The following is a 21,847-nucleotide window of genomic DNA, read 5'->3' on the forward strand; positions in this document are numbered from 1 at the left end:
TTAAAATTTAACATAAGACATAAAATAGAATGTAAATAACAATTCCACCTCCATAAAGAAGATGGGTGTGGGAGCACATGCATTTAGTCCCAGCACTTGGGAGGCAGAGGCAAGCAGATCTCTTGAGTTCGAGGCCAGTCTGGTCTACAGCAGAAGTTCAAGGACAGCCCGGGCTGTTAAGAGAAACCCTATCACCCTATCTTGAAAAACCAAACCCAAAACAAACAGACAGGATGTAGAACAGTTCTTTGTGTCCAGCAGTCATTGTATTTATTGATGAGACCAATTCTGTATATGTGAGTCCATTATGATTGGTCCTGTGGACTGCTGACAGTCCCTCATAGAACAGAAGATGGGTCACCGGATCCTCATCTGAGTACCCAGCCATTCCTCCTAGCCATCTGGATACAATTTTCCCCTATCTGCACAAGGGCTGGGAGAAGGCACCTGAGAGCGAGGCCAGACTATACAGAGGAAGACCCTGAGAGGCCCCACGTGCAGTGGCTATGAGGGAGCTATCAGTCATGCTGGATGCAGATCTTCTGGTGCGGCTGCTTTAGGGTCAGCTGTAGCTTCTCACTCACATTCAGTATGGAAGCCCAATAAACTCACTAGTTGCCCACCATGAACTCTGGTGGAATCATACTTTGGTTTGTCCGGGGAAACCTGCCCTGAGGAGAAAGTCTCCTAACAGGACACTATTTTTACTCGGATCCTAGAAGTGCTTTACTCTAAGGTAGTCCTGCTCCTGGCAAGATCTAGATCCCGACAGCTTTGGTTTGTTATCTTGTATCTTTCTAAGTTAAGGATGAGTAACTACTTCTAACAGAAGGTAGTGTCCAGGACAGGGTTACCAAAATTAACTACCTAAAAGAAATTATGGCAGAGGAAACAATAATATCTGACAAATGGCAATAGAAAATATCTTTTTATATACTATTATTTTTAATTATGTGTGGGAGTGTTTGTGTGTGGGTAGGTACATGTGTGTGCAGTTTGCCTCTGGAGGCCAGAGTTGATGTATGGCCCTGGAGCTACAGGCTATTGTGAGCCACCCAATATGGGTTCTGGGAACCAAACTCAAAGCGTATGTACACTTAATCTCTACGCCATCTCTCTCTAGTGGAGAATGTCCAATATCTCACTGCTTTAGAAAAGCTAAAAGATACTACTCTAACATTACCAACATAACTATGCAACTCTTGCTGCACGGTTTAAACACTACCGAGAAGCGCTAGCGGGCCTGCCCAGGATCATCTCCACTCGCCAGTGGTACTTCAGCATGCTCTGTGAAGCAAAGCACTGCTCTTTATCTAACACTCTCATCCTGAATTACTAAATACCACTGCTATGCTGTAAAGATTTTAGGTGGCGGAGAGATGGCATCTAATTTTACCTATGACAAAACCAAAAGTGGCAAGAACCATATAAACATGATCTGCCTGGAAATGAACCCTATTACATTGACCTGTTTAAAACAGTTTTAAACTTTACACTTACAGTATTTTTTACCATTAAATTTACCCTTTGCAATCAAACCTAGCTTGCAAATAGACATGTTTTTTCAATGAGCAACTTACTTCCTACTCGTTATCCCCTGAAAAAAACTAACGAAAGCAGCATTCATTCTGCATTTTCGTTTTGGCAAGTAGGCACTAATAGACAATATCTTCTTGTAGCTAAAAGGTGCTTAAGAGAAAACATCGCTCAATCTTGTGCCCCAGAAGACATTTAGAGAAACTGTCAGAGACAGAGTTTCACTCACTATTCACAGCCAGACTGGCCTGAGACTATGTCACCCAGGCAGCTTTGAACTCACAATCCTTGCATTCTTGTTTCCTTTAGCTTCTCAGTTTGTACTCAAAGAACAATTACAAACCCAGAGTGAATAGTCATACATGTACAATCCATCATATTATAAACCTAGTAATATTGTATTATCTTAAACTTTCCACAGTAGTCTCCTTAAATCAAAAGGCAAGGGGATTTAAATATTCTCAACCAAGCTATTAGACACAACATTTTTGGAAGAAGTGGTTTAAAGATCTTGATCCAAAAGGTGCTGGTGTTGCTGACGACTCATCAGGGTAAAGGTGCTTTACTCCAGGCCTGAGGATGTGGATCTCAGTTTGATTCCTGAACTCACAGGGTAGAAGGAGAGACAAGACCCTCAAAGTTGCCTCAAATGTCCACATACATAACATGGCATACCCCATCAAATACATACATGTAATAAGAATGTTTTAAATGTCATAAATTACAGAGCAGGTACTCACTCTCACAGTCAGCTCTGAGTTCCTCTAATTCATGTGACATGGTGGCTACATTAACGTCATCTGGTGCTGGGAATGGTGCAGAGGTATCTGATGGCCTGGTTACATCACCAATGGTTGTTTCTAGTAAGTCTGGGCTATTGAGCAAATCAATGCTCAGGGGCAAGCTGGAAAAGTAACAGAAAGTTTACTTAAACCAGGAAATTTATCATTAAAATACAAACAAGAAGCAATATTGAAAAAATTAATTCAAGAGTTTACTGAACTGACCTTATTCACCTTTCAAAATCTTTGGATATACTTTTCCCAGTCAAGAGGGAGTAAAAGGGAATGGGTTAGTTTCTTACCTGAAATATCACTAGACTCAAGATATAAGAGGTGACCCTAATGACTGCCTGGAGAACACATTCAGGCCACTGTGCAGAGGTGGGGACAGGTGGCAGAACAGGGGACTATCTTAGGTATTGGGAAGAGATGAGTTTGGGGAGATCAAGGTAGCCAGAGTTCTGTGAACAAACTCCTGGGTTAGTACTGAGGCACACCCTTGCTCGTATCCTTGAGGGTGTCTCCAGACCAGTTTATCAGAAGAGGGACGTGTGGAACATGGCCAGTACCAGACATGGGCTGTGATCCCAGAATGAATAGGGGAAGGGTTAGAGAGAGGGTTTACAGGGAAACACTTGCCTTGCAAGCATAAAGGCCTGAGTCTGGAGCCCCAGAACCCACACAAGGATAGACACAGTGGCAGACAAAAATGTTAATCCCAATACCCTTACCAGAAGATGCAAAACAGAGACAGGAGCATGTTAATGGCTAGCTAGCCTAGAGTGTGTGAAGATCAATAAGACTCTATCAGGATGCAAAGTGAGGACCGACACCTCAAGTTGTCCCTTCAACCATACTCACACACAAAAGTGCACACCAATTACAAAAATAATAGCTAAAAGGAAGGGAAGATGGAGAAAGCCAGCTGAGCACTGGCATTCACCTTTATGTTTCTTTGTCAGCACCATGCACCAAGCTACACCTGCCAGCATGCTTACAGTAGAAATGGACCGCATTCCTTTGAACTGGGAGTCCAAAGAAACCCTTCTCCCCTTACTAGCTTCTGCCACAGAAAGAGATCAAAGGCCGAGTGCCAGAGGAGCAAACTTTACAGTGTCCTGGGGATGCCAAGAGGCGTGAGAGAAGCATAGAGATGGTGTTTCCAGGCCTGGGAAAGAAGTAAATAAAGGGATTAGAGGAAAGTTGGGTCCTTAACTGGGCCACAGAGTTTGTTTCTACTGATAAAAATGAAGACATAATTCACAGAGCACCGAGTCACAGGAGCATGGGATTTGTAGTGAAAGCATTAGCCCACAGAAGCACCATGTGTTGCAGACCTAACAAACCATGAGATAAGATCTAATAGGCTCAACCTATTACCAGGTAAACCACACCTGAAAACACCTCAGAAAACTTAAGGACAACCAAACTATTTAGTAAGTAAAATAGTAAAACTGTCAGACTACTCCAAGTGCATCAGCTATGTATTCATAGAAGCAGCAGAAAAGAAACCACAGGAGCAGAATAAACAACTTATCCCATTGATAACTTATTCCAGAGCAACAATAACCAGGACAGCACAGCATTAGTGCAAAGGCAGTGTGAAGATTACATTTTAACTTGCTTACTGCGTGCGCCATGGAGCAGGTGTGGAGGTCAGAGAACAATTCGTGTGGGAGTCGGTCCCCTCCTCCCACCATCTGGATCCTGGGGGTTGCATTCAGGTTGTTGGGTTTGGCAGCAAATGCCTTTACCTGACTGACCTTGCTAGCCCTCGGTTATCTTTGAGGGAGAGAAAATATTAATTCACTGCATGTGGTAAATTTATTATAAATACAGGTTAACTTGAGAACGGAAAACTTGATAGATATATGGACTGGACAGATGGCTCAGTAGTTAAGATCACTTGCTGCTCTTGCAGAGGACTTGTGTTCAATTCCCAGCACCCACACGGTGGCTTGTGACCATCGGTAACTCCAGCTGTGGAGACCTGACTCTTCAGGCAGCAGGCATGCGCATGGTGCACATACATACAAAAATGCAAACAGACCACTCATACACATAAATCCTTAAAAAAGTCAAACGTATTCAAACAGACACATAAACAAGCCCTGTAGGACAGTCAAGGCTGCACAGAGAAACCCTGTCTTGAAAACCAAAACCCCAAACCAACCAAAAAAAACTGATATATATTACTTTACCCATTATAACCAAGTAATCTAATGCCAGAGATGGGACAAACTGACATCAAGGGTTCTGGGTGGATGGATTATAGGCATATCACAGGTCTCGTTTTTATTTTTTAAATGATTTTATTTATTTAATGTATATGAGAAGAGAACACTGTAGCTGTCTTCAGACACACCAAAGAGGGCATCAGATCCCGCTTCAGATGGTTGTGAGCCACCATGTGGTTGCTGGGAATTGAACTCAGGACCTCTGGAAGAGCAGTCAGTGCTCTTAACCGCTGAGCCATCTCTCCAACCCCATCACAGATCTTGTTAATAATTTATAACTAAGATTGAATCAAGAGGAAGCAATCAAGTTAATCCAAACTGTCTGTGAAACAAACATACTGTCTAAGATCCAAGCTTTGGGGCTTGAGAGGTGGCGCGATGGTTAGGAGCAATGGCTCTTCCTCCAGGACCTAGGCTCTACTCCTAGCACACACATGGTGACTAATGACCATCTTTAACTCCAGTTTCATGGGATTTAATGCCCTCTTGTGGCCTTCACTGTCATTTTACACACATGGTATGGACCTACATGTAGATGTAACACAAATAAAACAAAGTAACAAGTGTTAAAAAGACAGGATAGGCATGGGTAAGGAACTGATGATTAACAGACCCAAGAAACACAATAAACAAATACATATAATCCGGTATGGATCAAAGATGTTGATATGAATGGAAACATTGGGAAAACCAAGAAATCAGAATGTGGAAGAAACTATTATATAACAGCAGTATCTTTTTATTGCCATTTTAAAATAACTTATCACTTTAAATGATGTGAATGCAGGCTAGAAGTGTCCAGCTTCTGGAACTAGAGATATCTGGGTGCTGGGCACCACCCTCATGTCCTCTGCAGGACTGGTCAGCATTCTTTTAACTGCTGAACCATCCATCTTTCTAGCTCCTTGATTTTCTGAGTCAGTGCAGCAGCTGCCTCAAGGATGTATGAAAAAAGAGAACTGTGTTTTCCTCTTAAAACACACCCACTGAAGAATTTATACGTGGAAGCTCTGTACATTGCTGTCAATGAATACAGGGAGGGAAATCCACTTTTATTCCTATTCCCCTAAACAAGGAAGTCTTAAAAGCATCAGCATGCTATTCTCTTCTTTAAAATTTACTAAACTCCCAGCTGTGAGAGCCATGGCCCATGAGGTGCGAGATCCCTTGCTTAGTCCTTCAGAGCCATCATCTTCCTTGACTAAGCTCTGCCCATCGGTTTTCACTCTATCCTTCAACTGTCACCACTTTCCCTTCATCTCAGGGTCTCTGAACTAGCATAGTGATGGAATACTGTCATCCGTGGGTTACTCCTTATCTCCACCTCTCATGCTGTCATCACCCACAGTGATCACGGCATCTTCATCTACTGGTGCATTAGCATGTTACTGTTCTACTTTTAGAACCTAGGGTAGCAAGAAATGGACTTATTAACAAGAAGCACTGAATTCCCCCAGTACTGAGGGCTGCACCCAGGGCATCGCCATGCTAGGTGAAGTGCTCTACCACTGAGTCATACTTACATTTCCAGCCCTTATTTTTCTTTGTGAGACACGTTATTAAATTGCTCAGGCAGGCCATCAACTTGCAATCCTCCTGTCTCAGCTTCCCAAATAGCTCAGATTACAAGTCCAAGCCACTAGATATAGTTTGAGTTACTAATTCTGATATGTAATTAAATGAAAACTACGTAGGCATGTAAAGAAAGCCCTGGAAACAGTATACTCAATGTTTAACGTTGGGGGAAGAAAAAGTTCTGGGACTCTGCCTGAACTGTCACTCCTGGCTAGGACTTCTGTGCTGCTATGGCAGTTCGTGAGCAGGTGTGTGTATGCACACATCTATTTTCTTGGTTTTTGAGATATAGGGTGTAGATCACCAAGTGAGATGGTAGCATTTTACCATCTTCAGGGCCCACAGATTGTGCAGCCTAGCCTAGGGGGCAGGTTGTATGTTGGTGAGAGTTAAGTCTTTTCTCTTTTAAAAAAAGGAGTATGTACACAAACATACACGGCTTGGTTAACTTCTTTGAAAGCTGGGACCATATCTCAGATATTTAAATGCTTCCCCCTCTCATTAAAGCATAAGTCACCAAGCTTATCTTCTAAAGGGTTGAGAGGAGGGAGGGATCGTGTGTGTGCGTGTGTGTGTTAGAGAGGTGGGGGACAGAGGAGAGCAGAGGGAGGAGACAGCCCTGCTGAGTCAGTTCTGACCTTCCACCTTGCTGAGGGAGAGTATCCCTTGTTTCTCCTGCTGTGCTGTGTACGTCATCTGGTCTTTCCACAGCCATCTTTCTAGCTCACAATTTCTATTGTATTCCATTGTTCTCCACTCTAGGCCCTACCAAGGCTGCCATGAAGTGGTACCCAACCTGTGTGGCTCTTAGGCTATCTGAATTAGAAGTCTCTGGGCTGTCTTTTGAATAAACAACACGTATTCACCATTTAGATAACTTTATCCAACTATGATTCATCATTCCTCAACTATACACACCTTGTATTTTGCTACTTTAAAGGGTTTTGTTTTTTGTTTTTGCTAGAAAGACAAAGTTATAAAAAGTTATTTTCCCTTACTAGAGACTTGGTCTGCACTGACTTCAAAGTCTTAACTTCAAGCTCTAAGTTTCCTAAAAGGCTGTTTGTTTTCCTAACGGCATATGCTTCTGTCAGCATTTGTAAAGCTGCTTGTCCCCAGCTTGTGGATTTTGTGAAAGAGTTCTGAGTATATTTTGCATGGCGGGCATGCATGCATGTATCCATCCATCCAAAGATTATGTACAAAGTTCATATTCTCAAGACAAGCACGTGCTTTCCTTTAATGGAATTGACAATCTAGGAAATATGGAGAGGAAATCCCTAAACATACTATATAAGAGGAAGTGAGGAGAAAAAAATGGAGAAAGGGACTAGAGAAGGCCAAGATTAAGTGTGCACACAATTATTTCAGAGTGGTCAGGAGAGATTACTGCTAAGAAACTTAATAACATGGGGTATTAAGTAGAAGTCTAGGTGCTTGGTGTGAGATGCCTCCCTATTGAGTTGTTGGCCAGGAAGGGCCAGAGACCCCCAAGCAAAGCAGGGTTTTCCATTGCTCTAAGCCATACAGAACCAGACCCCGTGGCTGAAGACACTACATACTTAGGTTGTAAGGTTTTGAGAAATAGAGCTGGCACTGATCTTCCTTTCTGCTGGCTGGCTTACAGAGTACCACCAGGGAGTAAAGTCATCTAAGCTTCTACCCAGTGGTTCACCTTGCATGCTACATACTGATCCACTACACAAGGTATGTCCATTAGTCTGACAGTGATATGAATGTTTGGTGGTAACCACCTCTTTCTGATCAGATCTGAGGCCTGTTCGACAGGAGAATTTCATGCGGCTATTGCAAACCTGGCCAGAAACCCATAGCTGATGGCATCATAGACCCTGAGAACCTACATACTGTTAGTTTGCTAAATAGACATGTTGTCAAAAGCCTTCTAAATATATGTGTGTGTGTGTGTGTGTGTGTGTGTGTGTGTATCTCCATAGATTAGTGTTGCTTTCAACCTTAGTCAGAGATTATTTTTGTAGAGGGTAGTGGTGAATATAGATTCCTAATTTGTTGGAGTGCTAAGAATGAGTGACTGTTCAGTGTGTGGCCTTAAATAGAACATCTATACAACCTCCCAGCCCCAGCCCCAGGCGATATTGTCACAGGGGTCTGAAAGGGTACGGACTAGAGGTAGAGGTGTGCTGTAAAATGCTGTTTTCTGGACATTACATAGTTGCTAAACTCAAGAACTCACAGGAGCTGTGATTACCTGCAGTCAACATTCCACCATGGATGGGAAGGCACAAGAGCCCCTCCAGCTGTGGAGCTGTTGGTAATGAGTGGCTGCTAGGGGAGGGAGGGAGGACCACTCTTCAGGGTGCAGCCTCTGGTCAATTTTCTCATTATCCAGACAGTAACCCCACAGACTCATTCGAGCGAACCTAATTAAACACAGTGGGCTATCATTTTAAAAGAGAGGACCATGAGAAGGGGGATTCCAGGAATGGGATTATGTAAGAAAATTTCAAGATTAAAAATAGTAAAAGCAAACAAATCGTGAAGGTATTAGAATGAACTATAAAGCTTTAAGGTTGGAGTGGCATTAGCAATGAAATACAGACAGGAAACGTAGGAGATGAGGAGGCAAGGAAACACGATCAGACCAGCAGAGAATCAGAAGAGGAAATCATGTGTACTAAGGGAAGGATTTATTTCAGTTGGCGCTGAGAAGTCTAGACGGTTTGAGCAGAGGGTAGTATGATCTAAGTTATGGCTGCATGGGTACTGAGGAGAAAATTAAAACAGAAGAGAACATTGCCTGGAAGGCCTGGTAAGAGGACACTCCTGGTAACAAACTGAAGCAGGTGCAGCAGCAGAGATGGGGCAAGCGCTGGCTTTGGACACATCCTGCAGAACTCAGCAAAGGTGACCAGTAGTCTGCATGGAAATCTGTAGGACCCTCTGTCCGCCATTGTTCTGTTCAAAAGCTCTAGCCAAGGCTGGCAATAGGAAAGGGATAGATAACAGATTTATTAAGGCAGGAAAATCTGTAGAGATGGGAAAACGAATGATATCTATTAAGTCTGGGATGCCATATATCAGCCCAGCATTTCTCCTTCAGATCCATGGCTTCAGTTGAATCACATGCAAAAGCCCACACTGAAGGACATTCTGTGACGTATCTGGCAAGTACTCTTTCAAATATCATTAAACCCACAAACCATCACAGACCAAGGGGGCTAAATGCCACACCCTGGATCATTGGGCAGAGACTAACAAAACTTAAACACTGTCCAGCTTCGATAGAGGCAATTTCATTTTTGGATTTTTCTGCATGATGTGCACACGGCTTGTGTAGAGCTTAGTGTGCAATCTAAATGAGCACCAGGATCTCCTTCCTCATCTTCACTTTTCCAGCACCGGGGCTATGGCCACAACCCATTACACCTAGATGTTTAAAGACATGGCATCTTGAAACGGAGCCTATGCCTTCATGTCTGCAAGGCAACACTACTACCGACTGATTTCCCCAACCCTAATTTTAGATTTTAGAATTCAGTGTCAGGCAGGACATTAGCATCCAGCAAGACAAAAGTGAGGGCTGTGGGAGCTCTCAGCATCATCTTTGCAACTGCGCAGTGAGCTTAACACTGCTCCCACTTTTTTTTTTTTAATAAAAAGGCCTGCTTACAATACTTAAGTAAAAAATGTCATGTACATGCTATGCACATCTAGAAATCAAGCCCAAGCTCATGATGTAAATCAGAAACTGCAAGCATGTACATGATCTTTTCATGTGTGTGTGGTATATGAACATGTGTGAGAGGCCAGAGGTCAACATGAGACACTGTTCAGTTTACAGTCTCTAACACAGGATCTCTCACTAGCCTAGGGCTTAGCTTCCTCCTTAGCGTCTCTATTTCTCCAGCCCTGAAGCTTCAGGCACACAGCACTGTGGATGCGGGGATTCAAGCTGTTTCTCCTGTGTGGACAGCAAGCACTCTACTCACTGAATCATCCAGCTCCTTCGTCCTGTAATGGGCTTTAATATCATTACACTAGAGGAAATTACCCAGAGAGTTAGTAAAAAAGGTACTAAACAGTTGACAGGGTCAGACACCAGGGCTAGCAAGAGAACTAAAAACGTTGGGGAGGTGAGGAGACATGAGCAGTGTCCCTAAGGGAAGAAAGCAGCTGCTGTCAGTGCTAATAAATCCACTGTGAACCGATTGTGGAGGTCATCTGTGACCCAAGCAAACTATCTGGCAGAGGTGGTATTACTGTTACTAGATCATGCAGTATCACTATGTGGATTTCCTAGAGACAGGCTTCTATTTCTTACAAAATGAACATACAACATGGTGATCAAGACAGCACCATGTACTGGAGAGCCACTATCAAAAATGTAAACTTCCTCTTCCATGGTTGTTAGTGGACCAAAGCCATGAGTCAGCAGTGTGGGTCTCAACCCTCCCAATGCTGCAGTCCCTTAACACAGTTCATGTTGTGGTGACTCTCAACCACGAAATTGTATTTGTTGTAACCTCATAATGTAAGGATCTGATGTGTGCCCTGTGGGAATTACTGATATAGGGGCACAGCTGGATTTAACCAGAAGTGTACAGAGAAGGCCAAGAAAATGTAGGGCACACAGCAGAGTGAGTGTGCAGGAGGACCACAGAGGTGCTGAGGTTGGCGTTTAAAATACTGACAGATGTGGCTCAAAGGGCAAAGCCTTGCAAGCCTGATGACCCGAGTTTGACCCCTGGAAGCCATATAAAGATATAAGGAGAGAACCAACTCCCCAAAGTTGTCCTGACCTTCACTGTGTGTCATGGAATGGATTCCACACTTGCACACAATAATATTTTTCGAAAAGTTATCAAAGACTGCAATGGTGGTACAACACCTTAATTCCAATACTTGACAGGTAAAGGCAGACAGATCTCTTTGAGTTTGACCAGCTTGCTCTTCATCAGTGGTAAAGCTGTGTATCACCACATTTTCATGTTACTACTTCTACAGTATTGTGAAATTTGATTAATAGCCTGGATACTCAGAATTATCCAAATCTTTGCAGGTCTTTCCAAAGACTTCCCAGAGGATTGCTAATAGTGTCCCCAGAAAGAATTAAGGCAATTTGTCATATCTAGATCTTCCAACTCCTAGAGTCTACAATTACCTATGAAGCTGTGGCTGGACCACACGGAGATCCCTGATAGGTAAAAATGGCCATGACACTCTGGGGTGCTTTGCATGATCTCTCTCAATCAAAGCACGCTACTCCACAGGATGAGGCAAACCAGCATTTCCCTTCCTACTATTCACCCTTATTTTATTAACAAAGATTATGCATCTGTAGCAAGACATTACTAAAGAATATACAATTTGTTGCAAATCCTAGCCACAAATACATGCATCTACATTTTCCTTTAGTAGAATGAGTTAAAAAGCCCCTCCCCCACAATGACAGTTATAGCCGGTTGAGCCTGCTTTTGAAAGTGAGGTACAAATTCACTGTGGCACGCACAAGGCCTTGGTCCCAGTCCCTGGAGAATGCTGCTCTCCTGGTCGGGTTACCTTTTTCCTGCCAATATAAACACAGCTGGCTAGCTGTCAGGAACACATTGTACAATGTTCACTCAACCTGTGCCACCTCCAACCACTGTGTAGCTAGTGACATAGCTAGCAGCGTTTGGGACCACAACTATAGGAAATTAGTAAGAAAAAAAAATCATGAGAACAGTTCCTCCAGAAGAACAGGAACATGTATTCTAAACTCTCGGTAATGAAGTCACACAATGTTTTCAACTTACAAAAAATTCCTTTCTCTTTATAAGTTCTGTTTCAGTATCCCAAACTGCTCAGACAACAAGTACTAGTTAACAATGGACAAGAATTAATGAAAAAATGAAGTTTAATATATTTTACATAGAAAGTGATGCGCTTCATTTGCTCATTTCTTTTTTTGAAATAATCTATGCACATGCATGTGTGTTATCAGCAGTAAGAGTTGGTCCGAGGGTTGGTGGCAAGAACTTTAACATGTCATCTTTCTGGCAATGATGTCATAATTTCTATACCACAGAGATTCATGTTCCAAAGATCAATGTTTCGTGTGTAAAATGTCAAAGCATTTTACATGTGAGTGCTCATAACAATTCTGGACAAAAGATATAATTAATACTGGGTATAATTTATATTAAAATGTATGAAGGACTGGCAAGATGGCTCAGTAGGCAAAGGAACTTGTCTTGCAAGCCTGGTAACCTGAGGTTAATTCTAGAAACCGCAGAAAGGCAGGAGGAAAGAAATGACTCTCCAAGTATTCAGACTTCCATGTACCATGGAGGGTACACACAATGATAGCTAACACTTCAGAGGGAGAGACACTGGAGTTATGGAACCAACATCTTATTTTTGAAAATCCTTAAGCTCTAATCTCAAAAATAAAACGAATGTATCCAATGTGGGATGATTTTCAGACCTAATGTCTTAACACACTGGAAATAGCCGGGAATAGGTTAGAAAGGAGAGCCTACTGACTGAAAGGTCAGAGCCCCCTGTGCTTATCCACGGCTTTGCACATCAGTGCTGGATAATACACAGCAACCACTCCTGACCTTTGTTCACACTCGGGAATGCACGGGGGTAGGAGCGGAACCCAGGCTGAGGGGTGGGTCCCGTGCCAGGGAAGATGGCCTCCTCCCCAGTAAGTTCCTCCCCTCCCAATCTCCCTCAGCTACCGATTTGGAAAATGGAAAGATAAATTTATTTATTTAGGGACATACAAAAGTAATAGAGCAACATTAACAAATCAAAATCATTCTCACATCAATCAAATGTGCAGTAATGCAATTTAAAAAAAACAACAACAAACCCAAGTAAGCCAGAGACATAGCTAAGCGATGGAGCACTCACCATGTACAAGGCTTGAGGTTCTACACTGAGCGTTGGGGAGGGCATGTAAATGAACTATATTACCCTAAAAAACATTTCACTTAGAATATTTTTATATCAATGTTCTACATATATATTGTTTTTATATGGTATATTTACATAATAATTTTTACATCCCAGACAGTGTTACCAATTAATTCCCACTCAAAAGTTCAACTTTTTTTGTGGTTTACCCAATAATTTACTGTATGTGTGCACGCTGGGGTGTATGTCTGTAGGTCACTTCCCTGGGAAGTGACGTTTTTTGGTTTTATTTTGTCTGACCTGGAACTTGCTATGTAACTAAGCTGACTTTACGCTTTTGCTCCTGCCTCCTAAGTACTGGGATTACAGGCATGTGCCCACAATCTCAAGTCACGATGAATTAAGCGGATATGATATCAAACTGTGTATTAGCTGTTATAAAAAACAAGCGTCCTTAGTTTATCCTCAATGTCTAGCAGCCCTGGTGCCTGACAGCACTCTGACCTCATCAAACCCTTTGTGCTGACTACAGCAGACCTGAGAACCCTTTCTCTCTGTGTTCTTTCTTTCTTCACGACATCCTGGTTGCAATGGGTAGCATGCAGGAAAGAATTTAACCAGCTATTCTTTTATTTCTTCTACAATAAACCAATATTTTATAATCTTCAAATTAAAAAAAAAAACAGGCACAGGATGGGATAAAATAGTTTTCTTTTGTAATTTCATTTAAAATATGCAAGTGATTATCATCTTAGGGCCAGAAAAATTATAGCATACTTAAAAGACAGGTTAGAAAAAACCCCCTAGGACTTTTGTTTTCAGAGGGTCTAACTCTCAAGACAATCTTCCTGCCTCCCTCCTCCCCCTCTTCCACTCATGAACTGCCATGTCCAGTAGACCTCCCCTCCGCACGCTCCAGGGTTTCTCCTCCGTGTAGTTTTGTCCTGGAACTCACTCTGTAGACCAGGCTGGCCTTGAACTCAAGAGTTGCACCTGCCTCTGCCTCCCAAGTGTTGGGATTAAAAGTGTGAACTACCACTGCCCAGCCAGCAGAAATGTTTTTAATCACAAAAACAATGATTAGCAGAGCTTGTTTATGAAGGAAGGACATTTTTACCTCTCTAAAAATCCTGTTTATAAAAACACACAGAACATAACCAATCTAATGAAAATGTTATACTTATATTCAGTAACAGTATCCAAAACACTGCTCAGTCCTGTGATTATGGAAAAAGTATTTCTCCCATCTAGATTTGTTTTGTGCACTGAGACAGGGGTCTTACTATCATGCTCAGGTTGACTTTAAACTCCCAAGTTTGAGTGAGCCTTCTAGGTGATGTTTAACTTCAAAATCTGCCAATTTTTGAAAATTACTTTTATTTGCATGTGTGCACACACAGTTGGGGTGGCCTTTACTTTGTAACACGCGTATTCCAGGGATCAAACTCAGGTTGCCAGGTTTGGTGATAAGTGACTTTACCTACTCAATCATCTCACTCTGCCTTCAAGTCTAGGGCTAGAGGATCACAAGGGCAGAAATATATCAGAGACAATTTATTTACTGAGGCTGAACTACTTGTAAATCCCTTCACTGCTCCAGAAAAATGTATTACCATCTTGAGACTAGCATTCACAAGAGCAAATATTTACAGTACAGGATGGATACCCCTTATCCCAAACACTTGTAACCAGGAATGTTTTCCATTTCAGATAAGATTTTCAAATATTTGTGCATGCACACACACAAAGTATTTGTGAGACGGAACTTGAACCATGTATGTTTTTATGGACGTGGGCTGATGGTTAAACAGATACAATGCTTTGGGTTTCCTTGCTGCTGCCTTTAAGTGCAACCTGTAAGACACGAGGTCAGGAGTGGAACTGTTACGTCAGCTACCTGGAGGATACACGTTTACACAGGGATGCTCAGCATATTGCTATGCCATCCTGAGCACCCAGGACACTTAGGGCACGATTCTACTGCCCTCTGTGCTTTCCGGTCTCTGAACTTCCAACCCAGAGTTTTCTTTTAAAATTTTATGAATAAATTATTTCATCACTAAGTTTCAAAGAAAGAAAAACCCACGATGTGATTCTGAAGCATTCAAATTGAACACTATTGGTTATTTAAAATCCTAATAAAAGTGATCATTTCCAATAGAAACTAAAGATATCACTACTTAATTACAAAACTCATAAAATTATCATTTGCTAAGAAATCTACAAGCCTTTTACTCATTCGTGTTACAGAAATGCTAACTACTATATTAAATGCCTTTATATTCATACCAACTAAATATTTTTATGGCACAAAGCAGAGTGCTTAAAATGTTGTGATGTAAATAAACAAGAGAGAGAGAGAGAGAGAGAGAGAGAGAGAGAGAGAGAGAGAAAACGAGGGGGGGGGCCCTGGAGTGATAGTGCAGCATCACAAGCACTGGTGTTCTTCCCGAGGATGCAGGGTCAGTTCCCTGCATTTACATGTCAGCCAACAACCATCCACAACTCCAGTTTCAGGGGATCCAATACCCTCTTCCAGTCTCCAGGGCAGCATACTAATGGGTACACAGATACAGAGACATACATGCAGGCAAACGCCCATTCGCATAAAGTGAACAAGAATAAACAAGTCTTAAAAAGGGGAAAGAACACCATAGGGAATACTTAGTGGTTACAATCTGAGCTATAAACAAAACCACAAACCCCTCAGAGGGTCCTACATTAGTGCTAGTTTAAAACACACTAGACAGTGATAGTCTGAAGATCAGCTACTTAAGTTTTTATGTAGGATATACTAATACTTTGAATATCCATTCTACATCTACAGTACATTTAAGCAATGATACTCTTATATAATAAAAAATCCCACCAAGATTTGCCTGTGAGTTTCGTGCTGTAAATGTTCTCGGTTACCCGCCTGTCTTCTAGTGACAAGCCCTATTATATCTGCAACAGCAGCCTCTGTCAAAGCCCTCTGAAGTCTCATCGCCCAGCAGAGAGAACCTATAGGATGACGTCAACTTCTGAGATCAGCAGGACAAGTTAAATATAATAAAGCATTATTATTTCAAAGCATAAATAGTTCTGAATATAACCCTTCTCACTTCTCTTTATATAGCTTAAAGTTCAGAAATTTTTCTAAAATTAAAAATAACTGTAAAAGAGGAAACCCTGTTTTTCCTTACTGTCTCAATCATCACGTGCTTTTCTAGCCAACTTGCATCCAGTGAGTTAAACCAAAGAGCTTGAGTTAACTACATTGTAAAGTTCAAAAAGGACTAAAAGTGAAAATATAGGCAATCCATTTCAAAATGGTAACACTTTGACTTCTGAATTTTATTTTAAAGGTTGATTGGGGGGCTGGGGATTTAGCTCAGTGGTAGAGCGCTTACCTAGGAAGCGCAAGGCCCTGGGTTCGGTCCCCAGCTCCGAAAAAAAAAAAAGAACCAAAAAAAAAAAAAAAAAAAAAGGTTGATTGGGTCGGATTTTGAGGGCATTACAAACCTGATCGATCAGTCAAGGATGTCAGTAAGAAAGAGAAACAGTAAGGGAAGCTTTCCACTTTGCACTTGGTGTAACTACCTGTTAGCAATGTAACCAGTCAAGTTAACTGTAAGGTAACCACCTAGAGAAACCACTTAGACTCAATTATCTTCTACAGGAATCACGCTGTTATTGCAATTTCTAGACCTGTGGTAACAAAATATGTTTATTAAAAAAAGGATGGTAAATTTTTATTAAACTGCAGGCACTTAGCTGAAATGAAGGCACAAGTCCTTCAGAAAGTAGTATTTGAGAACAGTGTTACTACAGCACCACAAAGGCTGACACACCATGACTGAACATGGTTCCTTTTGGGTGTACATTTTGTGCCTTATCTTTACAATTCAGTCTTTCTTAGATGGCATGTGGATGAGAACTGACAGTTTGTCATAAACACTAACCTCCTGAGATGTTTTGAGTGATATGTTAAATGCTAAAATTATGAAAACCCTTCCCAAAAGGACACAGGGGGATGTACACCCTTTCAACACAGCAGTATCTGCCATGTCAGTGACAGTTTGCGGCTTCTTCAGATCCTCTTCCCTTCCACAGCAGACAGAAGTCAGTCATAGCACTGTGTAACCAGTGACTCAGTATGAAACAAGTTCTCTCCAATATTCCTAATGAAATCAGTCCTCCATATAAATGTCACAAAATACATTATCGAACTAGACGACAGAGTTCCACGACCTAAAAGGTGTAATGACTCATATGTCAGTCATGGCTGCACGGCCAGCTAAATGAGCATCATGATGGGCTCCTGCATTCTTCACATTGTGCTCATGTACAAAGTCAGTGTAGTTTCTATATGCAGTCTGGGGTGGGGGCAAGGCCCTTGGGTTCCACTGGTGTCCACCTCGCTGGCAGCGGTCACTGGTAGCAGAGAGCCTAGATGGTTGAGGAGTGGGGAGTACAGTTAGTCAGTAGAACAGAGAACACGGATGTGCAAAGGAGAGGCGATGTGGTCAGCATGCACCACTGCCGAGCATTACCGTGTAGCGCCAACATTCAAGGCCAGCAAAGGAGGAAAGCCACATGGCACAGGGAATGGAGAACCCCAACATGGAAACACACGAAAGCAGGAATGAGTCAAGTGAATTAATTAGCATAACAAAGTCACAGAAGGCAAAATACTATTCTCTATTCCTGATGTTTCTGGGTAACTCCAAGGTAGAAACGTTGGTTGATTCTAGTGGGGGAAAAAAAAATCCAAGTAGAGCTTTATTCAAATATTTGAAAACTGAAGAACAAAAACATATATGGGATAAGAATAATTATAAAAATGATGTCCAAAATTATACAATTTTAAAAAGGTATAATCCAGGAAACAAAATTCAGGAGGATTAAAAAACAAAAAACAGAATCCTGCCTTTGACATCAAGCAAGTTTCCATCAGTGCTCCAAATCAAGCGACGGGTGAGACTGGTGTGTTCAGGGTGGTGTGGGCACAGCCTGATTAACAGTGACGATTGTACCTTCTGTAATCAGGATTCTCAGCAGGCGCACACAAAGGAAGAGCAGGAATCACAAGCACCGGAGAGCTAGAAGGCAGACATGCATCCCACATGCACAAAAGCAGGTCTGGGTGGAGTGACAGGAGTCTTCCCGTAGAAAGGACACCTGCCCTAGTTTAAAAGTCAAACGTCTGTGATGTGACAAAGGAGCGCATGTCACATAATCACAAAGCGAAAACGGTCATTCCAATTATAAAAGGCATCCAAAAATCTAGATTTAAAAAAAGTTTTATTTTTCAAACACAATAAAATATTAATTTAATTTTAAATATTTTCTCCTCAGGATGTTGAATTAAGTGCTACCATCATTTTATTTCCAATGGAATTCAACTTGCTTATCAGACCCAACAAGCAAAATTCATGGCCCTTGATTTAGAGTCTCTAAAAAGTTAGAAATTAAATTAGGCTTCTGCTCTGTTTATAGATAGAGTATTTTCTCAGTTTTATTTATTTCTTTTTGTCTTTTGATAAGGTTGGACCGGGAATCATGGTTCTTCCCAAGCACTGGGGTTACAGGCAGGCTTTGTTTTGTTTTGAGATAAGGCCTTACACTGTTGCTCAGGCTGGACTCAAGTTCTAGGCCTTAGCCTCTCAAGCACATACCACAGTCTGGTGGCTTCTTGTCGTAAATAAACACTTTGTGGATTCCAAGTGATGTGAAGTAAAAATTCTAAGTTGCTGACACATCACATCATTCACCTGGTTAATGGTTTCATTTAGGACGCCAGGAAACAAAAGCTGAAGACTGCACCAGAGAACCAGTTTAAATTAAACTGTCCCAGATTCTCTGCCAGAGAGATGTTCCACACTCTGTGCTGCTCAATGCAGTACTCAGTTTCCAAATTTTATTCCCACTTTCTACAGGAAATCTAAGCATGCAGAAACAAAGAAAGAGGCAGAATGCACCGTGAATTGGGGCTAGAGAATCAGTAGCTCTAAGGCATGCCAGCCGTAGTTCAGTTCCATGCTCTGCTAACGTACTCTGAGGCTCATCAGGGTTTTAGGGTCATCTCTACTCCATTTCAGCAAAGGAGGTCTCGGCACACCCATTATAAAAGCAGAGGACACACAGCTCCAAGATATTTCATTTTTCTTGAATCTCAAATTCAATATTCTCTCTAAAGGCTACATCAAAAAAAAAAATGGTAGTGCCTAGCAAATCAAATTAAACAGATTTAAATATGTACTCATTAAAGTGGAATTAAATAAAGACAGCATTGTAACACAGGATGGTAACTAATCAGAGTCTCACTTGGAATTAAATAAGACATGCATACACTAAGACAGTCCTTTTACAGCTGAAGACTCGCCGCTATTTTCCGTGACAATGAGCTTCAGTGGCACATTACGGAGCATAACTGCTTGCCAGGGCTGTTAGCTTCAGCAAGAAACTGAAACGTTTAATGTCTTAAATAAAGACTAAAACGACATTTTTAGACCTAACCTTTGGTATGTGTATATGAATACACACCTATGTACCCTCTACCAGATTTAAAAAAAAAAAAAAAAAACACAAAAGGGAAAAAATATTAAAAAGAACCAAAGAAGAAAGGAATCCTCTTTGATGGTAACTGTAATTTACCTAAACTGAAATAAAATATACCCAAGCACCACAAGCAAAGTTCCCGGTAGGTAAGCCGACAATACCACTGAAGGAGTGCACAGCACAGAGCAGACAGTCACCACCACCGCTCCCACCACCATGCAGGAAGAACGGCTGCGCGAAAATCCAACCCGAACCTTGACATCACTACAGAATCTCATTAGATTTCAGATATTAACAAATTAAGAGCAAGAGAAAAAGAAAAGAATCTCATGAATCATCCAAGTGCATTGAATAAACAGACACGAGAGCTTGAACAGATGATATATCCAATAGGACTGCTCAGTCCAAATAATTTCTAAGGTGCCCCTTACCAAGCCACACTGCTCCCAGGAAAGCATGAACCCAACCGATTAAAACGATTAAATCCAACAAGCCACAAAGTATCCACATTTGTGTGTTTACCATTTATATAAATATCTTTACTTTGGAAGTTTGAAAGGACTTTAAGCAGTCACTCCCAGACCTGACTAAGGAAAGCAAAGTCAGCTGGCTTGCGTTCTGCCTTTTGACAATGTGTCCCTCCTTCATCCACAAACCGTATGCTCACCATCCCTCTGGCTGCTCAGCATGCTCCCTTTCAGCTCACAAATATGAATACTTTGTTTCCAATTATACTTAAAGTGCTTTAAGGCTATAGCTTAAATTTTAGAATAAAATTATGCAAGCAGTATTTTGGTTTAGGAAGCTGACAAACCGTTTCCTGTCATGTTGGTCCGCTGCAGAGTTCTGTGGAAGATTCTCGGTCTCCACCAGCACTGGACCAGAGGATGAGAAAGAAGTGACAGGCACAGGAGACTTCATACCCCAAGCCTTTGGACAAAGCATAAGGATAGTCAAATACTAACAGGCAGAAACACTAACATTGAGAAACACAATATTAAAATGGAGTGCTCTCTGTATAGTAAAAAGGTGTGCTCAAATGTGGGAACACTCTGCAAATTAATATTAAAGTCCATCCACCATGACTGGACAGCCTCTGAGCTCAGCACAAAATGGGAGACCCCCTTGTTAGCAAGTTTTCTCCTACACTGACCTTGTTTGGGGGCTTCTAAGCCCCTGTGCTTGCCTCTAGCAGCATAAAACCTGGAGTTCTCCGTGCTAATGTGCTATCTAGGTAGGCCCCAGCCAATGAGCTTCCCTTCCTGGGCATCCCTTCTCACAGAAGGTATTTGAGCCCTGTTTCACCCTGAGTAAGGTGTTTCATTCACATTTGCTAACAAATAAAGCGGTCTGAATAAGCAAGGACCCTCTCCTCAGGATCCCCGAGGGGTACGTCTTCCTCATAAAGAGCAGGCAAATCTCCCGGAAGAGGCCTTCTCTCTTCTAGCCTCTCCACACTCTCAGCACTCACTCTTACTCACTCGGAACCAAATTGGGCTCAGACCCTGTCTGGGCTGTGTCTTCCCCTTCCAGCCTGGTGCGTGGACACCCTGAGGGAAAGCTCTGACTAGGAACCCCTTTTCCAAATCCCAGGACTAAGCCAGTGGCACCTAGATATGCAGGAGACTGGGGACCACAGCAATCATCCGAGACTTTGCTGTTTCCCACCTGGAAAAACAGGGACTGAGGACACCCGTTACAGACTGTGTTTTGCCTCCCAGCAATCCGGGCACCACAGGCACCGAGGCAGACACTCAGTAGCAGTTAAATGTTTGAATTTGAATTTACATAGTAGACTTAAATAATAAACGAACATTCACAACTTATGGATGTGCCTGATTTATAGGAACAGAAAATGTTTTATGAATCATCGGTTCTACTTACATATCTTAGTAAAACAGGAGAAGTGATGGGGGTAAGAAAATGTACAAAACTTGTAAAAGGTCACACATTACAGAAATCCAACTAATACCATGACAGTCACTGTAATTAGCTATGTGCTCTAGTACTTTAGAAACTTACTACTGTCTCACCTGTTGGGAGTCATTGTTCTGGGCCGAAGCATTATGAACACTGTAAAGAAGAAAATAACATAATCAAAAACTTATATTAAAGTGCTACTTTATAGCATTTTAAATTTTTTTCGTGAAACCAGTTATCAGTAACATCCTGTGTTTATGAGCTCACCTATCTTAGATCTAACGAATCAATTCATGCTTTGCAACTGAATCACTGAGAAAATAAGATCCAAGAGCATAACTGTATAATCTTTTGGTAACAATGACATATGTA

At 41.8% G+C, this 21,847-nt stretch overlaps 1 protein-coding gene across 19 annotated transcripts in view; it reads right to left on the reverse strand.

Annotated features, from left to right (window-relative positions):
• Epb41l5 (erythrocyte membrane protein band 4.1 like 5) overlaps window positions 1-21,847 on the reverse strand; it is a 99,696-nt gene that overhangs the window by 30,041 nt on the left and 47,808 nt on the right. For 11 of the 19 annotated variants that reach the window (XM_039090680.2, XM_039090673.2, XM_039090679.2 and 8 more), the window contains 3 exons: window positions 21,589-21,628; window positions 20,370-20,485; window positions 2,277-2,440 (listed from right to left, as the gene is read on the reverse strand). In XM_039090680.2, coding sequence (XP_038946608.1) covers window positions 2,277-2,440; window positions 20,370-20,485; window positions 21,589-21,628 — 320 coding nt within the window. Of the gene's footprint in view, window positions 1-2,276; window positions 2,441-11,987; window positions 17,444-19,054; window positions 19,195-20,369; window positions 20,486-21,588; window positions 21,629-21,847 lie in introns of those variants that run through there. The other 8 variants (XM_063272234.1, XM_063272233.1, XM_063272232.1 and 5 more) reach the window with 3 other exon arrangements.

The sequence above is a fragment of the Rattus norvegicus genome, chromosome 13 (genome assembly GCF_036323735.1).
Source record: "Rattus norvegicus strain BN/NHsdMcwi chromosome 13, GRCr8, whole genome shotgun sequence".
In the NCBI taxonomy this organism is placed as follows: Eukaryota; Metazoa; Chordata; class Mammalia; order Rodentia; family Muridae; genus Rattus; species Rattus norvegicus.